Raw genomic sequence first — 20,864 nt, 5'->3', positions numbered from 1 at the left:
AATGTCTGTGCACTTCATGGCTCAGTCAAGTTGGCATATAAAATTAACCATCACACTAAGAGGGATTCATCCTTTAAGAAAAACACGTTGTTGATAGCATGCATGATAGATGGCATGGGATCTGAGTTGCAGAAGTCAAGTCAAGTGCCCAAGTCAAGACTCTCTGTAGTCAGATTCACAGTGATTTAACTTACAGGTGTGGATTTCTTACTGTTTTGTTCCACAGATAGTCTTGCTTGAAAATTCACATATTGAAATTCACATCTATTTTATTACAATTTACTTTTATTTTTTATGTTTTAGTTGCCAGATTATGTAGATATTTTTAGAAAGTATCTGTGTGTATATAATAAATAGGTTAGCTTTGGATTCCACTTTAGTAGTAAAGTTGTGTTTACATATTTCTTGGAGAAAGGGAGCTTTGGGTCCAGTGTTGGTGAGGGTGAGTGAGTGGTCTAAGATCTAAGATCTCAAGCTGCCAGTGTCTTGGACCAGTCTGTTTCTTTTTTTTTTTTTTTTTTTAAAGATTTTATTTATTTATTTGTCAGAGAGAGAGAGAGAGCGAGTACAGGCAGACAGAGTCCAGGCAGAGGTAGAGGGAGAAGCAGGCTCCCCACAGAACAAGGAGCCCGATGTGGGACTCGATCCCAGGACGCTGGGATCATGACCTGAGCCGAAGGCAGCGGCCCAACCCACTGAGCCACCCAGGCGTCCCGACCAGTCTGTTTCTTAGCATTTCCAAGCTTTTGGCTGTGCTGCTTGTCTTCTCTCTGATCTTTGCAAAACTGTAGTCCTTCTCTTTATCTTATCAGGTATTTTATAATGTTCGGATCTACTTTCTTGAAGTCCTTGTTTTGATGTTCATTAGGTTTTTTTTTAAGATTTTATTTTTAAGTAATCTGTACACCTAACTTGGGGCTCGAACTCACAACCCTGACATCAGGAGTCACATGCTCTTCCAACTGAGCAACCTAGGCTCCCAGGTGTTTTTTATTTTTGTTTTTGTAACCACTTTATTGAGATATAATTCATGTGCTGCACAATTCACCCATTTTAAAGTGTAAAATTAAGTGGTTTTCAGTATATTTACAACCATTATCACAATCTGATTCCAATTTTTTTTTTTAAGATTTTATTTATTCATTTGACAGAGATCACAAGTAGGCAGGCAAAGAGAGAGGAAAGGAAGCAGGCTCCCTGAGGAGCAGAGAGCCTGATGTGGGGCTCGATCCCAGGACCCTGAGATCATGACCTGAGCTGAAGGCAGAGGCTTTAACCCACTGAGCCACCCAGGTGCCCCTGATTCCAAGTGTTTTATCCCAAAAAAGAAACCCTGTATCCATTAGCAGTCAGTGTCCATTCCTGCTACCCTAATCTTTGACAACCTCTAATTTACTTTTGTCTCTTTGAGTTTGCATATTCTGGACAATTGGTGTGACCGGAATCATACAATACATGATTCTTTGTGTCTGGTGTCTTTTATCTGGTATAATGTTTTCAGGGTTGTACTATGTATTGGTAGTTCATTTCTTTTTTATGCCCAAATAATATTCCATTGGATGGATACAGCACATTTTGTTTATCCATTCATTGGTTGATAGATATTTGGAATTGAAACAAAAAGTTACTTTGTATGCAGATGTTGTATAAACAGAACTATGTGATAGTAATATGTATCCCATAAAAAATACATGTTGATAAGTAAAAATTTACAGGCTAACAATTCTGTGACAGTTTAATTTGGGAGCATTTTTTTTCCCCCAAAGATTTTATTTATTTATTTGACAGGCATAGATCACAAGTAGGCGGAGAGGTAGGCAGAGAGAAAGGAGGGGAAACAGACTCCTGCCGAGCAAGGAGCCTGATGCAGGGGCTTGATCCCAGGAACCCGGGATCAGGACCCGAGCTGAAGGCAGAGGCTTTAACCCACTGAGACACCCTGGTGCCCCTAATTTGGGAGAATTTTTTAGATGGTTTGGGTTGTTTCCAGTTTGTGGCTATTATGAATAATGTGTCTGTGGACATTTGTACATAAATTTGTGGACAAATGCTTTTATTTCTCTTGGGTATAAATCCAGGAGTAGACTTGCTGGATCATATGGTAACTCTGTTTAAGCATTTGAGGAACTGCTAGACTGTTTTCCAAAGTGGCTGCACCATTTTATATTCCTTCCAGCTTCATGTGAGGATTTTAATTACTGCACATCCTTTACAACATTTATTACCATTTTTCTTTTTTTTTAGATTTTTAAAAAAGTAATCTCTACACCCAGTGTGGGGCTTGAATTTATAATCCCAAGATCAAGAGTTGAACGCTCCACCAAATGCGCCAGCAAGGCGCTCCTCTTTTTGATTATAGCCATCCTAGTGGGTGGAAAGTGGTAGTTCCTTAGGTTTTATGTGGTAACAGCAAGAAAGGGACAGTCTGTTACATTGTCTAGTATGATAGCTACTGTGTACCTTTACGTTTAAATTGGTTAAAATTAAATAAAAATAAAAATGCATTTCCTCAGTTATACCAGCTACATTTTAAGTGCTCAGTAGCTACAAGGGGCTAGTGGTTACTTACTGTATTGGACAGCACAGATATACATAAAACATTTTTATAATTGCAGTAAGTTCTATTGGATGGTGCCTGTCTAGGAAAAGTTAATTTGGATGAGTAGGCAGAGAATGATAGAGGGTCTGAGTGGTGTAGAAAGGAGTGCAGGAGTGGAATTTGGAGAAGAAAAGAAAGAAACTTCAGGGAGCCATCTACAAGATATGAGACTTAGAAAAGAGCAGGCAAATAAAAGGGAAAATGAAAAGTTGAAGGAAAGATTCTTAGGAACTTGATTTTTCCACAGTACTTTGAGTTAGCGATGGATCCAGTGTCATTCCTTATTTTGTCAGTGAGAAAAGCATAGACTTGCTGCTGTGGTTTTGCTGTGCTTTGGTTGCTGTTAATAATAGCGTTCTTTTTGCTCAAAGGCTTTATCATGTTGAGGGCTGGAGCAGAGCCCCCTTTGCCCTCAGTGTTCCTGCCACCAAACCAGTTGGTACAGTTTATATTATGTCAAGGCAAGATAAATCTGGAGTGTCTGAGCTTAGTGTCAGTCAAGTACTCATTAAGGCTGTTGGGATGAGCCTTTTCTTTTCCGAAAGGTTATTCTGTAAGTTTATTTTTGTTAGTACGTAGAAATCTTTACAGACTAGAACATCCTCTTTTTGTGCTCACTGTAGTTTCTCAAGAGTCAATACACAAAACTGCTTACATTCAAATAGGCTTTCATTTTTGTGAAAGCCAACCTGGTGTATGACATCTTTCTAAACCTGATATTACTTATTGTAGGAATTGCTTTTCTAGCTTAGTTAATAAAGATATCTGTAAGGGTTTATCTGAGTGGAGTTTTGTGTGCAGCTGGTGTTATTTCAAGTTGTCTAAGCTGTGAAATCAAGCATGAGCTGTTTAGGTGGTAGTCTTGTCACATTACTTATAGGTGTATAGATGGCCTTGTTTTCTGAACCAAAAAATTGAGGTTTATGTTCTTCTTCTTTTTAATTTTATTTATTTATTTGAGAGAGTGAGCGCGCATGAGAGAGAGCATGAGCAGGGTGAGGGGCAGAGGAAGAGGGAGCAGCAGACTCCCTGCTGATCAGGTAGCCTGATGCGGGCTCAATCCCAGGACTCTGAGATGATGACCCCAGCCAAAGGCAGATATCCAGCTGACTGGGACACCCAAGCATCCTTGAGGTTTATGTTCTTTTTTTTTTTTAGATTTTATTTGTTTATTTGACAGAGAGAGATCACAAGTAGGCAGAGAGGCAGGCAGAGAGAGAGAGAGGGAAGCAGGCTCCCTGCTGAGCAGAGAGCCCGATGCGGGACTCGATCCCAGGACCCTGAGATCATGACCTGAGCCGAAGGCAGAGGCTTAACCCACTGAGCCACCCAGGCGCCCCGAGGTTTATGTTCTGATAAGGAATTTTGTTGCTGCTTCTTGATAAAAGAGATATGCTGGGAAATATATTTAAATCCTAAATGATAGAGTTTCTGGGATGTGCCTCTTGGTGTAGGCGAGGTTATGACAACAGATACTTGAAATTAGGATTATGCTGGATAATTTGGGAAAATACGATCACCCTTAAATACCTGCAGAATGGCTAATTCTCAAATGCCAGGATGGTTATTGCTTCATTAAATGCTAAAGATAATGTATGCTGTGTCATATTTAGCTAGTTCCATTAGAAATCTAGGATATTCCTTTTTTTTTCCTTATAGAGAGTGTGTGCATGTGCTCCTCTGTGGGGGATAGGTAAGAAGGGTAGAGGGAGAGACGATCTTAAGCAGGCTCTAGGCTGGGGTGCCTGGGTGGCTCAGTGGGTTAAGCCTCTGCCTTCAGCTTGAGTCATGATCTCAGGGTTCTGGGATTGAGCCCTGCATCAGTCCCTCTGCTCAGCGGGGAGCCTGCTTCCCCCTCCCCCTCTGCATGCCTCTGTGCCTACTTGTGATGTGTCTCTCTCTGTCCAAAAAAAAAAGGGGGGGGGGGGCTCTAGGGCTCCAGGCTTAGCATGTAGCTTGATGTGGGTTCCATCTCAGGACCCTGAGTTCATGACCTGAGCCAAAATCAGGAGTCAGACCCTCAACCAACTAAGCCATGCGGGCGCCCTAGGTTATTCCTTTTAATGACCGAGCTAGAATGCACAAAGTAGTTTCACGTTAGTAATATTCAAAGAGGAAACCTTAAACGTGGGGTACATTCTGATTAAATCTAAGAGCTTTTCAACTTTTTAGTTTCTGTATCAATATCTAGCTTTCAAACGTTTTAATTTATTGCATGGTAAAATTTTTCAGAAACAAATTTCTTTTTTTTTTTTTTTTAAAGATTTTATTTGTTTATTTGACAGAGAGAGATCACAAGTAGACAGAGAGGCAGGCAGAGAGAGAGAGAGAGAGAGAGGGAAGCAGGCTCCCTGCTGAGCAGAGAGCCCGATGCGGGACTCGATCCCAGGACCCTGAGATCATGACCTGAGCTGAAGGCAGAGGCTTAACCCACTGAGCCACCGAGGCGCCCCCAGAAACAAATTTCTAAAGAGCTTCCTTCCAGTTGTGTTCTTAGTATAATGTCATTTCTTTCCACAGATTTGTTTGTAAATGCATCACGAAGAGGCAACCCAGAATGAAGAAAGCAAGCAGGAGTGTTGGCTCAGTGCCTAAAGTGTCTGGGATAAGCAAAACGCAAACAGTAGAAAAAACTAAACCTGAAAACAGTTCTTCAGCATCTACAGGAGGCAAACTCGTAAAACCTGGAACAACAGCATCATTGTCAAAGGTATTAACGTGGCAGTGTTTGGATATGTGATGGATTTTAGAAGGAGTGAATCTTAATAGGATGTTTGATTTATTAACTAAACATCCTTTAGGGTTCGCCCTCTGCTGGTGCTGGGAACACATAGACTTTGAAGAGTTCACAGTGTGGTAGACTTGGTGTGTTTGGTCTGGCTTTACAAATGAAACCAAATAGTAGACTTGCTCATGAAACATATCATTGAGCACTTGCCTTGTGCAAGGTTCTTGTGTCGGTGTGAGCTGGAGTTAGTGTCTTTCTTCAAGGAGCCTGTGGGGTAATGGGTGGAGGTTTCACCTACACGTGTAAATGAAATACATGCAAAAAAGTCAGATTCCTTGGGGGAACAGGAGGATAGTGTAAGCATTTCAGAAAGACATTGTTGCTAGCCTGGGAAGGTTTTACAAAAAGAATATATGTGGTAGGTCTTAAAGGATGATCAGCAATACCATTCCTGAAAGCCCTAGGTAGGGTATTTTTATTCCCACTCCACTGCCTTGCACACCATAACTGTTACTCTTTTCCTGACAACTGATCTGTATTAATCCCATTAAAATTGGGCGATATCAATTTAGTTAGAACATAACTAGTTTTTTTTTTTTAACACTCTTTCCGAGGCTGGTTTAGTTCCTGTTAGTACAGACTGGTGACTGGGCTTTAGAATAAGACAGACCCAGACTTTGTATGCATGTGCTTCAGAAACGCCATGATTAGGATGAAATGAGGAACGTATGGAAGTGAATTAGCTCAGAGTCTGGCACATGGCAAGGGCTTCATAAATAACAGGTAGTAGCATTTTTTTTTTTTTTTTTAAGATTTTATTTGTTAGAGGGAGAGAGCACATGAGCAGTAGTGAGGGGCAGAGAGAGAGGGAAAAGCAGGCTGCCCGTGGAATAGGAAGCCCAACTCGGGATTCTATCCCAGCACCATCAGGACCTGTGCTGAACGCAGATGCTTAACCGAAGGAGCCACCCAGGCACCCCAGATAGTAACATTTTTATTGATTATCTCTAGAAACTTCTAATGGCTCAGGACTGATTTCTGAAAAGAATAGTCTTTTTCTGTGGGTGCTCTCAGTGTCTGTATTGGTTTTGACCACCCAAGGGACAAGATGACTCCGGGCTGTTTTTCTACTGGTCATAGATATCTTAGATATATTGCACAGAGGTCCACACAGTCTTCTAGTCTTTCTCAGTGCAGAATCCACTTATTTGTTCTTTGCTTGTTTGTCCTGGGAATTTTGTGTTTTGCTACTTTGACTCTGTGGAGAAAACCTGGAGAGGGTTAGTCTTGTAGGGAGAAACTAAGCACTGTTTGAGACGTGATCCATTCAAAAGCCTTTTGTCTAGGCAGGGCTTTGATAGATTGTGGCTTAATTGTTTTAAGAAGCACCTCATAGAACAGCTAATGGGGGACTTCCTTATATATGTTGAAAGATATAGCTGGAAATGCTGGTTTTTCTATTTCAGGGTTGTCAAAACTAAGCCCAGACTTACCCCATGGCTTGGAGGTGCCCCCAGATTTTCTCCTTGCTCCAGTTGTGATGAGTTACTGAGTGTTATCCTATGGCCCAGAGGATGGTACCAGGAATAGACCTTTGCCCTACTTCTAGAATCAAAACCTTGAATTACTTCCTTGATGGCAGTGCTGCCACTCTTTTGTGTAAGATAGCTGGCATTTTCTGACCTAACTGGTTACTCACTTGCTGGGGGTGTCTTTGGAGCAGAGTACCTGTGTGACTGGGTGACCTGTTATTTATGTGACTGGAAGAACAGGTTGAAACACTGGCATTGGATGTGTTCTACTGCTTTTCTTCTCTTGTCTCCTCATCAGTGGCAGGCAGGGTCTTTGAAGGTGTACTACGAAGTGTGCCCTGAACAGGCATGTCAGATTTTCTGAGGCTTATATCTGGAGTTGATGGTAGTTTGGTTTTGAACAGTGAGTATTTTTTCATTGTAAAGCAAAACAACTGTATCTCTGCTGTGTGCCAGCACGTGCCAGCTGTCCATAGCTCTGGCCATCCTTGTGGGTGCTTTTAAGTAGGGGTGTGTGTGTATGTGTATAGTGAGGAGGGTCTTAGAAGAGGCAGAACTATTTGGGAATATTTTATCTAGACTGAAGCAATTGCTTTTTCTTAAGAAAGGAGAAGAAAAAGGCACTGAATAGAAATTGAAGTGAGAAGTCAAAGAAGGAAAGAAAAAAATAGTGAAAATGAACAGAAGAATTGAAAAGATCAAAAGGCTTGGAGACCCCACAAACTTAAGTGTTATTTTATTTTCCTTTTTAAAAAAATAATAATAAACATGTAGTCTTTCCTTTTTTAAAAGATTTTACATATTTATTAGAGAGAGAGAGAGTGCGCCCAAGTAGGCACAGTGGCAGGCAGAGGGAGAGGGAGAAGCAGGCTCTCCACTGAGCAGGGAGATGGATGCAGGGCTTGATCCCAGGATGCTGGGATCATGATCTGAGCTGAAGGCAGTGGCTTAATGGCTGAGCCACCCAGGTGCCCCATTATTTTATTTTCCTAAGTTTTTCACATTTCACTGTGCTTTCTCTAGCATTTGGACACTTGCCACAGCTTGAATTCCTGTAACTGATGGAGCGTTGATGACTAACTAGATGAATGAAGCCTTTGGCTTTTAGTCGTATAGACACCATGTGCACATACTCACCCATTCGTGTGGACACCCACATGTGTGTCTGTCATTGCACAGTATTCAACACTTTTCTTATAGTGGCCAGCATGGGGATATACATTTCTTTACCTCTTTCATTTCAAATATTGTTTGAGGCTAGATCTAGCTGAGGTGTAAGAGAAAGGACCTTTTTGACGAGAACATCTCACTGCTGATTGGAGTTTTTGTAAATACAAAATACAGTATGACTGCTGTTCAGTGAATTTTGAGGAAATTGTTCCCATTCTTATGAGTAGCTTTGACATCTGGTTTGGGGTGTTTGTATGGTTAATTCTTTGTCACAGTGAGTAGAGAGGATTATTTGCCACCTAGGGATGGCCTCCTATATGCCTGCACTTTGCAGGTTTCACACACTGCTCAGGTGTTCCTGGTTAATTCTTGTGGAAGTAATACACTCTTTCATTGTCCCAAGAGTACTTTTTTCTAAAAGTTAACAGACAAGAATTAGTAAGTAGCAGTTACTTCAGTTAGAATCTGTCTAAATAATTGATGATTCTCAATGATTATTTATCATCATACCTTTTCAGTGTGAAAATTAGTTAACCATATGATTTAATAATCCATCTCTGAAACTTGCAAGGCAAAATTTAAAAACTAACCTTAAATTTTGAGTTGATGCCAACCATGAAACTTGGACTTTACCTTGAGAAGCATGGATATGTTGGTTGTATTATTTCATCATTTGTATCTAGGTTTTTTATTTTTAACAAATTTAACAAATTTTTAAATTTTAATATTATTTTTCTTCTTACATTCTTTTATATATATGTAAATCTGTTTTATGTACAATAATTGGTTCTATCAAATAATCATACCATGGGGGCGCCTGGGTGGCTCAGTGGGTTAAGCCTCTGCCTTCGGCTCAGGTCATGATCTCAGGGTCCTGGGATCGAGCCCTGCATCGAGCTCTCTGCTTGGCAGGGAGCCTGCTTCCCCCTCTCTCTCTGCCTGCCTCTCTGCCTACTTGTGATCTCTCTGTCAAATAAATAAAATCTTAAAAAATAATAATAATCATCATACCATGGTCTTCTACTGATAATCTTTCCCAAGATAGATTTGGGTGAAATTGGATATTTGCACACTCCTGTGGACTACCACACTTGAGACTTTGTGACTGATTTCAGTTTTGAGGTCACGCACACAATTCAAAATATACGCATACTGGGTTAAGGCAGTTTAAGAATGGCCTGAAAGAAAGCACAAGACGTGGAATGAGTAAACTGTGTATTTTGCTTGCATGGGAGCCACCACATGACCAGCAAGTGCTGGACCTGTCCCAGAGCTCTTTGTAGTGTGGGGGCTTCTGAACATCTATAGTGATTACCTGGCAGGTGGACAGACAGCAGATATGACCTGCTGGAAGCTTCACAGAGGGCTCATTTCTTCACTGCCTCTCCTTTCTTGGATTCTTTTTTAAGTTTGTAATCTGAGGGGTGCCTGGGTGGCTCAGTGGGTTAAAGCCTCTGCCTTCGGCTCAGGTCATGATCCCAGGGTCCTGGGATCGAGCCCCACATCGGGCTCTCTGCTCAGTGGGGAGCCTGCTTCCTCCTCTCTCTCTGCCTGCCTCTGCCTACTTGTGATCTCTCTGTCAAATAAATAAGTTAATTAAATCTTTAAGTTTGTAATCTGCTAGGGCAGCCTTGATTGCATCTTTGGCCAGCATGGAGCAGTGCAGTTTCACGGGGGGATGGCAGAGGTCTTTGGTGATGTCCATGTTCTTGATGGTCTAGGCTTCCTCTGTCATCTTCCCTTTTACTCATTCTGTGGCTTACGAGCTAGAAGCAATAGCAGACCACAGCCAAATGTTTTCAACCTGGAGTCCACAATCTTTACCTTCTCATCCACTTGAATCTGCAATTTCATTACATCACCACCACATGCTGGAGCCCCCACCAATCCAGTTCCAACATTTTTTGATGTCAAGGGACCCCACATTTCTAGGATTTTCATAATGATCAACAACCTTATGATAGATCCTGGCCGGAGCTGACAGTTCCCTGGCAGGTGGACTTGGGCTCTGCAGCAGTAGGGTTGACACTGTCCGCCTCAGACGGCCAGCTCCAGCCACCGCCATCTTTCACGCTTGTGCCTGTGCAGCAATTTTACTATTTTTATTAAGTAATACCTACACCCAGCGTGGGTCTTGAACTCACAACCCTGAGGTCATGAGTTGGATGCTCTACCAACTGAACCAGCCAGGTGTTCCTGTATCTAGAAGGTTTTTACCAAAGGCTTTGCATTTTGCATCTGTTACTAAGAAGTAAGTTAAAAATCTCTTCCCTTCATCAATTTCAGAATTTTTTTGAACTGTTTTATTTTTTGAACTGTTGTTTATGTGTGGAAGTGCACATGTATTTGTAGAACACTGTAACAAAAATTGAAATATGGAATGGTATCAGCCTGCAAGTAGCTTTGTGTAAAAGAAGCTGAGTTATTTTTTTGTTTTGTTTCATCTTAAACTTTTTCAAGTTTATTTATTTATTTTTAGTAATCTCTATACCCAACATGGGGCTGAAACTCATGACACCGACTGAGATCAAGAGTTGTGTACTCTTCTGACTGAGCCAGCCAGGCGCCCCTGTTTTTAACTTTCTTGATGAGGTATACATCCAGAACAGTTCACAGAGCATCTGTGTTCAGCTTAGTGAATCACCACAAAGTGAACATGCTCTGCAGAACACCACCCAGATCAAGGAGGGGCTGAAGTGGTCAAGGAGTGGTCTGAAGTGGCTTTAATTTGCATTTGCATTATCAATGGAATTAAGCACCTTTTCATATCTTACTTTTATATGTGTAGTGGACAGTTAGAGATCTTTGTGAAGTTCCTGTTCAAATCAGTTGCCTATTTTGTTACTGTGTTAACTTTCTTTTTCAGCTTTGTGTGTGTGTGTGCGCGCGCGCGTGTGTGTGGTAAAATACACATAACATGTATCATCTTGACCATTTTTAAGTGTACAGTTCAGTAGCAGTAAGTACATTCACATTAAGCAACCCAGTAGCACCATTCATCTCCAAAAACTTCCATCTTGCAAAACTGAAACTCCATCCCCATTAAACCACAACTCCGCATCCCCCCTCCCAAGCCCCTGGCAACTACTTTTGTCTGTCTGTGAATCTGACAACGTAAATACCTCACGAGTGGAATCACATGGTATTTGTCTTTTTGCCATTGGCTTATTTCACTTAGCATAATGTTCCCAGAGTTCATCTACACTGTAGCATGGGTCAGAATTGCCTTTTTTTTTAAGATATTTTTTTGTTTTAAGATTTATTTATTAATTTGACAGGCAGAGATCATAAGTAGGCAGAGAGACAGGCAGAGAAAGAGAGGAGGGAAGCAGGCTCCCCGCTGAGCAGGGAGCCCTATGCAGGGCCCCATCCCAGGACACTGGGATCATGACCTGAGCCGAAGGCAGAGGCTTTAACCCACTGAGCCACTCAGGCACCCCTGCCTTTTTTTTTTTTTTTTTTTTTTTTTTTTAAGATTTTATTTTTTTCAAGTAATCTGGACACCCAGTGTGGGGCTCGAACTCACAACTCTGAGACCAAGAGTTGCATGTTCCACCAACCGAGCCAGCCAGGCACCCCAGAATTTCCTTATTAAATGCTGAATAATATTCTACTGTATATAAATACCACATTTTGCTTATCCGCTCTTCCATCAGTGGACACTTGGGTTGTTTCTACAACTCTTGGTTGTTGTAAATAATAGCTGTGAACATGTATGTATAAATATCTCTTAGAAGCCCTGCTTTCAGTTTTTTGGGTATTTACTCAGAAATGGAATTTCTGGGTCATATGGTAATTCTACTTTTAATTTTTTGAGGAGCCTCCATAGCTGTTTTCTACAGCAGCTTTACCATTTCCATTCCCACCAAGAAATTCTCTTCCCAACAGGTGTTTTAATTTTTCCACATCCTCACCAGCACTTTTTTTTATAGTAGCCATCAAAATGGGTATGAGGTGGTATAGTGTGGTTTTTTGTACTGATTTATAGTTCTTTGCCTATTCTAGATGTGAGCCCTTTGTCATTTATATGTGTTGCACATATGTTCTCCCACTCTGTGCCTTCTCTTTCTCCTTTAATGGTATCTTTTGATGAATGGATGTTCTTAATTTTAATGTAGTCCAGTTTGTTAATCTTTTGTTTATGGTTAGGGCGGGGTGTGTGTGTGTGTGTGTTTATAAAATCTTTCCCAATCCCAAGGTCAAGAAGACAGTTTCCTATACTTTTTTCGAGAGTGATAGTTTACCTTTTATATTTAGATCCTCAATCTATCTAGAATTTTTTTTTTTTTTTTAAGATTTTTACTTTTGTACTTGAGAGAGTGAGCGTGAGAGCAACAGAGTACACATAAGGAGAGGGAGAAGCAGACCTTGAAATCATGGTCTGAGTGGAAGGCAGATGCTTAACTGACTGAGCCACCGAGGCGCCCCTGTTCTCTTTTATAACCATAGTACAATTACCAAATCTCGAGGTGAAACATTGATAAAATGCTAGTTTCTCATCTCTAGACTTTAATTAAATTTCACCAAGTGTGCTAATGTCCATTTTAGCAAAAAAAGAACAACATGTTTTTTCTGGTCCAGCTTTCGATCCAGGGTAATGAATTAATTTTGTTGTCACACTCTTCTTCTTAAATTTGGGATAGTTCCTCAGTCTTTGTCTTTGTGACCTTGACATTACTAAAGAATGTAGGCCAGTTTATTTGGTAGACTGTCCTCCAGATGTAGGTTTCTCATTGTTCCTTTGTGGTTAGGTTGGTGGTTACGGGTTTTGGCAGAAGTCCCACAGAAGCCCATGTCCTTGGTGCAGCATTTTCAGAAGCACATGGTGTCAATCTGTTCCATTCCTGGTGATATTAATTTGGTTAAGGTGGTGCGTGGTTTTTCTGCTACCAGGTTACCATGTTTCCTTTTGTAATTCATAAGTGTCTTGTCAAAAATACTTTGAGACTTTGTAAATATTCTCTTTGGCATCAGACTTGTACACCCTAATTTTAGCAATTCTTGATGGTTCTTTCCAGAATCAGATATTGGTATGATTTTTTTTTTTTATTTAAAGATTTTTATTTATTTATATATTTACTTGACAGAGAGAGAGAGAGAGAGAGGGATCACAAGTAGGCAGAGAGGCAGGTAGATGGGGTGGGGGTGGGGGAGGCAGGCTCCCCGCTGAGCAGAGAGCCCGATGCCGATGCCAGCCTTGATCCCAGGACCCTGAGATCATAACCTGAGCCGAAGGCAGAGGCTTAACCACTGAGCCACCCAGGCGCCCCAGATATTAGTATGATTTTGCCAAGGGGTATTTTTCAAATTCCATCATTCTTCCTACATTTAGTAGCTGACATTCTACTTACAAGGAGTTTTCACTTTTGCTCCATCTATGTATTCATTTATGTTAGTGTGCAATAATGGATTCTTACTCAGTGGGCTGTCAGTGGTTGGCATCATTTATTTGCATTTTCATATTGTCCCCTATTTGGTCAGTGGGAGCCCCTTCAAGCAGACTGCAGTGTCCTTTCAATGTGCTCCTGTTCTTTTTTGAGCAACCCCTTAAATTCTGACATGAGAAATTTTCTTTCTCCAGCCCTACCCCAGAGTCAGCCTTTTCTTCCAGAAGGCTTTGTTCCTTTTAGTGAAGGATGGCACTTAAAGCTTTTGGACATTGGGGAGGGTATGTGTTGTGGTGAGCTCTGGGTATTACGTAAGAGTGACGACTCACCTGTACCTCCAGAAACAAGTAATACATTATATATTAATTAATTGAATTTTAATTAAAAAAATAAAGCCTTTGGAAACTAGGTGTGTTCATTGCTTTTGAGTGTATTATTGTTTTTAAGCCTACGCAGCAGACAGAGAGGAAATACACAAAGACATTTGCACAACTCACCTATCTGTATCAATTTCTGTGTCTATTTCTTCCATATGTATTAAAACCCATGAGTTCACGCTGTTACTTCCAAATCCAGTTGACAATGTTTAGAGTAGCCTTTTCGCTTTCTGTAATTGTAGTCCCAGTCTCCCAACAGTGAGAAACCTGGCTTTCATTATAATATATTTAGTTTCTCAATCCTAGAATATGTAGGCAATAGTTATAGAATTGCTTACCATACCACTGCCAGAAACAAATCTGCTAGGTAGAGTTCAAAATGTATACTTTTTTTTTGGTCTTAACTTCAGAGTTTGAGGATTTATGGTCAAAATACTGTTTTCAGAAGATACTTGGATTCTTCCTCTACCCTTCACCGTGTGTTATTTTTTTATTTTTTAAAGATTTTATTTACTTATTTGACAGAGAGAGAGAGACTACAAGTAGGCAGAGCAGCAGGCAGAGAGAGAGGGGAAGCAGGCCCCCTGCTGAGCAGAGAGCCCAATTCGGGGCTCGATCCCAGGACCCTGCAATCATGACCTGAGCCAAAGGCAGAGGCTTAACCCACTGTTTTATTTATTTGAAATGCAGTTGTGTCCATTTGTTCCTATTGTGTTCCATTTTAGGTTTTCCCCTATCCTTATTTAATTCATTAATTAATTAACTGCGAGCTTGTGAAACACTACCAAGGTTCCATTCTACATGTCAGAATTAGGAGAAGATGTGTTCAGAGAAGCGCCCCTCTCTTCCCCCATTCTTTCTTACTCTGTCCCCAGCCATCTCTTGGAGGTAAACAGTCTAGCTGGGTTTTTGTTTTTCTCCTTGAGGTGTTTCTTTTTGCACAATCAGATGCATGTATATTTATTGTGTTATTTCCCCGTTGTTAAACGGAAGTTGCCATAATTAGATCTGTTTCTGCACTTTGCTTTTTTTTTTCACTTAATGTATTCTAGAAATCTCTTTATACCAATTTATAGTAGTCTTTCTCATTCTGGGTTTTTTGTTTTTGTTTTTGTTTTTTTTTTAGATTTTATTTATTAGAGACAGAGCACAAGCAGATGGAGCAGCAGACAGAGGGAAAGGGAGAACCAGGCTTCCCACTGAGCGGGGAGCCCTGTGCAGATAACAAGCCACCCAGGCATCCTTCTTATTTTGTTTAATGTGTCTTTGTGTGGATGTACTATAGTTTTATTGAGCTACTGTCCTGTGTATGGATATTCAGGGTGTTTCTAATATTTTGCAGTTAAAGACAATGCTGCAAGGGTGCCTGAGTGGCTCAATTGATTAAGTGTCTGCCTTTGGCTCAGGGCTTGATCCCAGGGTCCTGGGATCAAGTCCTGAGTTGGGCTCCCTGCTCAGCAGGGAGTCTGCTTCTCCCTCTCCTCTACCCCTCCCCCTGATTGTGCGCTCACTCTCTCTCGCTCTCTTGCTCTCTCTCAAATAAATAAATAAAATCTTTAAAAAGTCAGTGCTGCAATCAATGTCCACAATAGCCAAACTATGGAAAGAGCCTAGATGTCCATCAACAGATGAATGGATAAAGAAGATGTGATTCGTCATACACACACACACACACACACACACACACACACAATGGACTACTAAGCCATCAAAAAATGAAATCTTGCCATTTGTAAGGACATGGATGGAACTAGAGGGTATTATGCTAAGCAAAATAAGTCAATCAGAGAAAGACAATTACCATATAATCTCACTGATATGAGGAATTTGAGAAATAAGACAAAGGATCATAGGGGAAGGAAGGGGAAAATGAAACAAGATAAAACCAGAGAGGGAGACAAACCATAAGAGACTCTTAATCTTAGGAAACAGACTGAGGGTTGCTGGAGTGGAGGGGAGTGGGAGGGATGGGGTGGCTGGGTGATGGACATTAGGGAGGGTATGTGCTATGGTGAGTGTTGTGAATTGTGTAAGACTGATGAATCACAGACCTGTACCCCTGAAACAAATAATACATTATAGGTTAATAAAAAGTCAATGCATTGAGTAACCTTAAGTGTATGTATTTTTGTATTATTGGAGGTATGTCTTCAGGTGAAATTCCTAGAGGTGGGTTGCTGGGTACAAAGTAAATGCCTATGTAGTTCTGTTAGACATTGCTGGATACCCTTCATAAGGCCACATCCAGCTGTGTTCTCACCAGCAACTTACAAGAGCGCCTGTTGCCCCTCATCCTTCACAAAGGAATGTGTCATAACTTTTCATTTTTGCCAGTCTGATAGGTGAGATGTGGTATCTCAGTGTTGTTTAATTTGCATTTCTCCTATTCTGAGTTAGACTGGTTATACTATTTGTATTGTATGTAGATTGATTGTAGATGATTGTTCATTTTGCTCACTTTTCTATGTGTCTCTTACCCATTGATTTCTAAGAGTTTTTTGTGTATTGTGGATATTGGCCCTTTATTTGTGAAATACTAGAAATATACTCTCCCAGTTTCTCATTTTTGTATTATGCACAGGATTTTTAAAATTTTTTAAGATTTTATTTTTTTAATTTATTTTTTATTATTTTATTATTTTTAAAGATTTTTTATTTATTTGACACAGAGAGAGAGAGAGATCACAAGTAGGCAGAGAGGCAGGCAGAGAGAGAAGCAGGCTTCCTGCTGAGCAGAGCCCGATGCGGGGCTCAGTCCTAGGACCCTGGGATCATGACCTGAGCCAAAGCAGAGGCTTTAACCCACTGAGCCACCCAGGCGCCCCAAGATTTTAATTTTTATGTAGTCAAATTTATTAGTTCTTTATTTCATCATTCAGGATTTTGAATCATAGTTGAAAGCATTGAATTTATTTTTGATATTGGTATGAAATAGGGTTCAGTCATTTTTTTTCTTTTGTGAATATGCAGTTGACCTAGTATCATTATTGAAAAACCCATTTCTTCTGTACTGCTTCTTTGGTCATAAGTCAGGGGTCTATATATAGTTTCTTTTTGGATTCTTTTCTACTCTACTGTTTATTCATGTGCCAGTACGCTACTATTATTTAACTTGTGAGGAAAAAAAATTACCTCAAGATAATTCTAACTTCTATTAATGGGCCTGTAAAAAGGTTATGTTGAGTTTATATAGCTGATTATTGATGAGGGACAATTGACAGGAGGGAAGTAGAACTGATTTACAGATTTTTTGCATCATACTTGTGACTAATTCATAACAGGAACTAGCCTTAAAGAATATGAACATCCTTAGTGATTAATACAGTATCCTCTTTCCTCATTATATAACTAGATTTTTCATAACGTGACAATCCTAATTACCGAAGCTGAATTAGTTTAATTCATTTAAAACATTAATCTTTTTCTACTTCTAGTAAGACAGATTGACCTAGCTAATTGTACTGTATTATAACTTTTATATCTGAGTGATGAGAACAGAATCTACTCTACTGACATTTAGAACAGGAAAAGACTTCAGAGATTAGTAATTTATGAAGCATTTTAATCTGTTAGAGATGAGTTTATTATGATTGCCTAGGAATTTATTATGGTTGCGTGGCTCCAAGTAGACAAGAGAGTAAATTAGTTGGCTAACTTATGCTTTCACCTTAATGGGACAAACCTCTTGGATCTTTTTTATTTAAAAAGTAGTTTTTCTTGGGGTGGCCTGGGTGGCTTACTCAGTTGAGCATCCAACTTTTGGTTTCTGTTCAGGTCTTAAATGTCAGGGTGGTGGTATCTCAGGGTGGAGTCAGCTTGAGATTCTCTCTCTCTCATCTCCTCTACCCCTTGCATTTGTGCTCTCTCTCTCTCTTGAATGAATTAATTAAAAAAAAAAAGTAGTTTTTCTTTTTTTCTTTTTTTCACAGATTTTAAATCCTCCGTGTTCTATTCCTAGAAGTAAAAACAGGTTTCTTCACTATTTTTTCTTTAACAATTTTATACCTGATCTTATCTAGAGTGCTTGTTTCCTTTTTTTTAAATTGAAGTATAGTTGTCTCTTGTTTTCTTTTTAAAAAGCTTGGTTTTTTGTTTTTTTTTTTAGTCTTGGTAAGATATAAATAAGCATTACAAAGGGTCTTTCTCAAGTAGTTTGATCATTTAGGCTGACTACTACTCACTCTAACCTTTTTTTTTTTTTTTTAAGATTTTATTTATTTATTTGACAGAGAGAGATCACAAGTAGGCAGAGAGGCAGGCAGAGAGAGAGAGAGGAGGAAGCAGGCTCCCTGCAGAGCAGAGAGCCCGATGCGGGGCTCGATCCCAGGACCCCGGGATCATGACCTGAGCCGAAGGCAGAGCTTCAACCCACTGAGCCACCCAGGCGCCCCTCACTCTAACCTTAAACTGTCTAGATTTTATATATTGCCTGAGCTTTAAGAAAATCAATTTTGACTTAAATTAGACTACTGAAAAAATTAAGTCAGGTAGAAAAATAAATTTCAAAATAATGGTTCCATCACTGGATTTACCTTAAAGTAATAAGATTATTCTGACTCTTAGTGGTATTTCCCTCTAGAAATTGTAGGATGGCATTTTCTGTTGAATTATAGAACTTTCCTCTGAGCCCATGTGATAGCATTCAGATGATCCCTGTTTGTAAGTCATGTCCTAGAAAGAGTAACAAAGAGGATGTCTTCACTTTCCTGTTGTTCACTGACTCTGGCATGTGTGGGCATGTAGTAGACTTCCATAAAGTCTTTGATTACGTATGTGATTTTCATACTTTAGAAAGAAGCGTGTGATTGTTTATAAACCAGTAAAGAGGTTCTCTTTCTGTAGCACAGTATTAAGTACTGTTTGATAACTGTCAGAAAATCTTTCATCTTGAATTCAGTGTAAAAGCCAAGAGTTTTGTGTAGTCTCAAATACTCTTTACTCTTGTTTCATCTAATCCGTTTGCTTTTATTTTTTGTTTGTTCTAGACCAAGAGCAGTGATGACCTCTTAGCTGGAATGGCTGGAGGGGTGACTGTGACTAATGGTGTTAAAGGAAAGAAAAGCACCTGCCCTTCCACAGTGTCTTCAGCATCAGCCCCTGCCATGACTACTGTGGAGAACAAATCCAAGATCAGCACAGGTATGGGTGGCATTCAGAGTAAGAGTTAAATTGCTTTTTTGTTTGAATAGCAGAGTGCAGTAGTATTTAAGGGGTTCCATTAATTACAGAAAACATTGGCCGTGTACAAAAGTATTTGTATTTCAACCCCATGTACTCATCACCCTTGTCAACCGAAGGCCAGTCTTAATTCCTTCACATCCACCTTCCCTCTTCATTTTGAAGCAAATTCTAAGTGTCCTGTAATTTCATCCACAAACATGTAATTATCTTTGAAAGATAAGGATTCCCCTAAATATATAATCACAATACTATTATTAGTCCTTAAACTAATTAATAATAATTGCTCAAATCATAAATATAAAGAAAAACTTATTCAAATTTCCAACTTTTTCATAAATACTGCATAGGTGTATTTACTGTCTCTAGGTCAGAATTCACTTAAGGTCCATATATAATAATTGTTACCCTTTCCTAAATCTATTTTTTTCTTACAATTTAATTTTTATAGAAATAGAGGTTGTTTGAACTATATTTTTCCATGATCTGGATTTTGATGTCACATCTCCTTGATGTCTTTGACCATGTTCCTTTTTTCATTTACTGTTACTGTCATTGGATCTAGAGCCTTGATTGTTCGGATTCAGGTTCCTTTTTTCCCCCATAAGATGCCTTCATACACAGTAGTTGTTCTTCACCAGCAAGCACATCATTTCTGGTTGTTTGGCCTTCCAAGATGTTAGCAGCCTTTGATGATCAATGCCTGGGTCCATTCTTTCCTGTTCTACCATTCTTTCTTCATTCATTAGCAGCAATTCGGCTTTAGATTTGTTGGAGTCTGTTAATTAACTCATCCCTTCCAGTACACACAGATCATGTGTATTCATTTTATTTTTTATTATTTTTTTTTTTTTTAATTTTTACTTTTAAGTAATCCATATTCCCAGTGTGGGGCTCAAAACTCACATCCTGACATCAGAGTCGCATGCTCCACTGACCGAGACACCTAGGTGCCCCAAGGTCATGTGTGTGTAATACAGCTGATGAAAGTACATTGGCAAAATTATAGCAGACTTCCTTTATGATCATTATTTAGACCATAGCCCCTCGTATATGTGTGTTAGAGTTTTTCCTAGCCCAGGTTTACCTACTGTCCTCTCTCCTACTTTGATCTTCTGTGGACTCATCCTTCTATCCCAGATCACACACCCACCCCCTCTTAGTTATAATAGGCATGTGGTATGATCATGAGGAAGGCACTGTTATACCCGGCGCCATTCATTTTATCCTTACTATAGTCCTAGGAGATAGAGGCTATTATTATCCTCATTTTAGAGATGTGAGAGCTATGCTTAAAGCTTAAGTATCTTGCATAGGCCTTGTGTTCATTTGCTCAGAAAATATTTAATGGCACTGTACCACATTGCTGCAAAGCTGGTGGTGGAACAAGGACTGCACATCTCAAGCTTGAAAGTCATCACCACACTTAACACTGCAGGCCTTTGTGATAAGAAGGAATTAGGTACTCCAATACCATCTATATATCTTCCTATTCCAGCTTTAGAATTTACTGGAGAGATGCATTTGTACTGGTTCCCTACTGACCAGTGCCACCTGCCTTCACAGGCTAAATTCAGTTATCTTCTCCCTGGATCCATCGCCTCTACTGGAGGCAGCTTTGTACATCCGTATTAGTTTGTTAAGGCACCCATAACAAAATACACAGACTGGGTGGCTTAAATAACAGACATGTAGTTTCCCACCAGAACTGGCTAGAAGTCTGAGATCAAGGTGGCGGCCACTTTGATTTCTTCTGAGGTCTCTCTCCTTGACTTGTAGTTTGCTGCCTTCTCATTGTCTCCTCACATGGTCATTCTTCTCTCTGTGTCTGTGTCCTAGCTTCCTCTTCTTATAGAGATACCAGTCAGATAGGATTAGGGCCCATTGTAACAA

General features: G+C 39.9%; 1 protein-coding gene across 3 annotated transcripts in view; it reads left to right on the top strand.

The window, feature by feature from the left end:
- SPECC1L (sperm antigen with calponin homology and coiled-coil domains 1 like) overlaps positions 1 to 20,864 on the top strand; it is a 138,592-nt gene that overhangs the window by 29,796 nt on the left and 87,932 nt on the right. For all 3 annotated transcript variants that reach the window (XM_047696593.1, XM_047696594.1, XM_047696595.1), the window contains 2 exons: positions 5,120 to 5,309; positions 18,779 to 18,932. In XM_047696593.1, coding sequence (XP_047552549.1) covers positions 5,157 to 5,309; positions 18,779 to 18,932 — 307 coding nt within the window. In that variant the 5' untranslated portion in view covers positions 5,120 to 5,156. The remainder of the gene's footprint in view (positions 1 to 5,119; positions 5,310 to 18,778; positions 18,933 to 20,864) is intronic.

This window comes from Lutra lutra, chromosome 12, assembly GCF_902655055.1.
Source record: "Lutra lutra chromosome 12, mLutLut1.2, whole genome shotgun sequence".
NCBI classification, from domain to species: Eukaryota; Metazoa; Chordata; class Mammalia; order Carnivora; family Mustelidae; genus Lutra; species Lutra lutra.
Note: the sequence above shows the minus strand (reverse complement) of the source record. Positions and strands in the feature narration are given on the sequence as shown.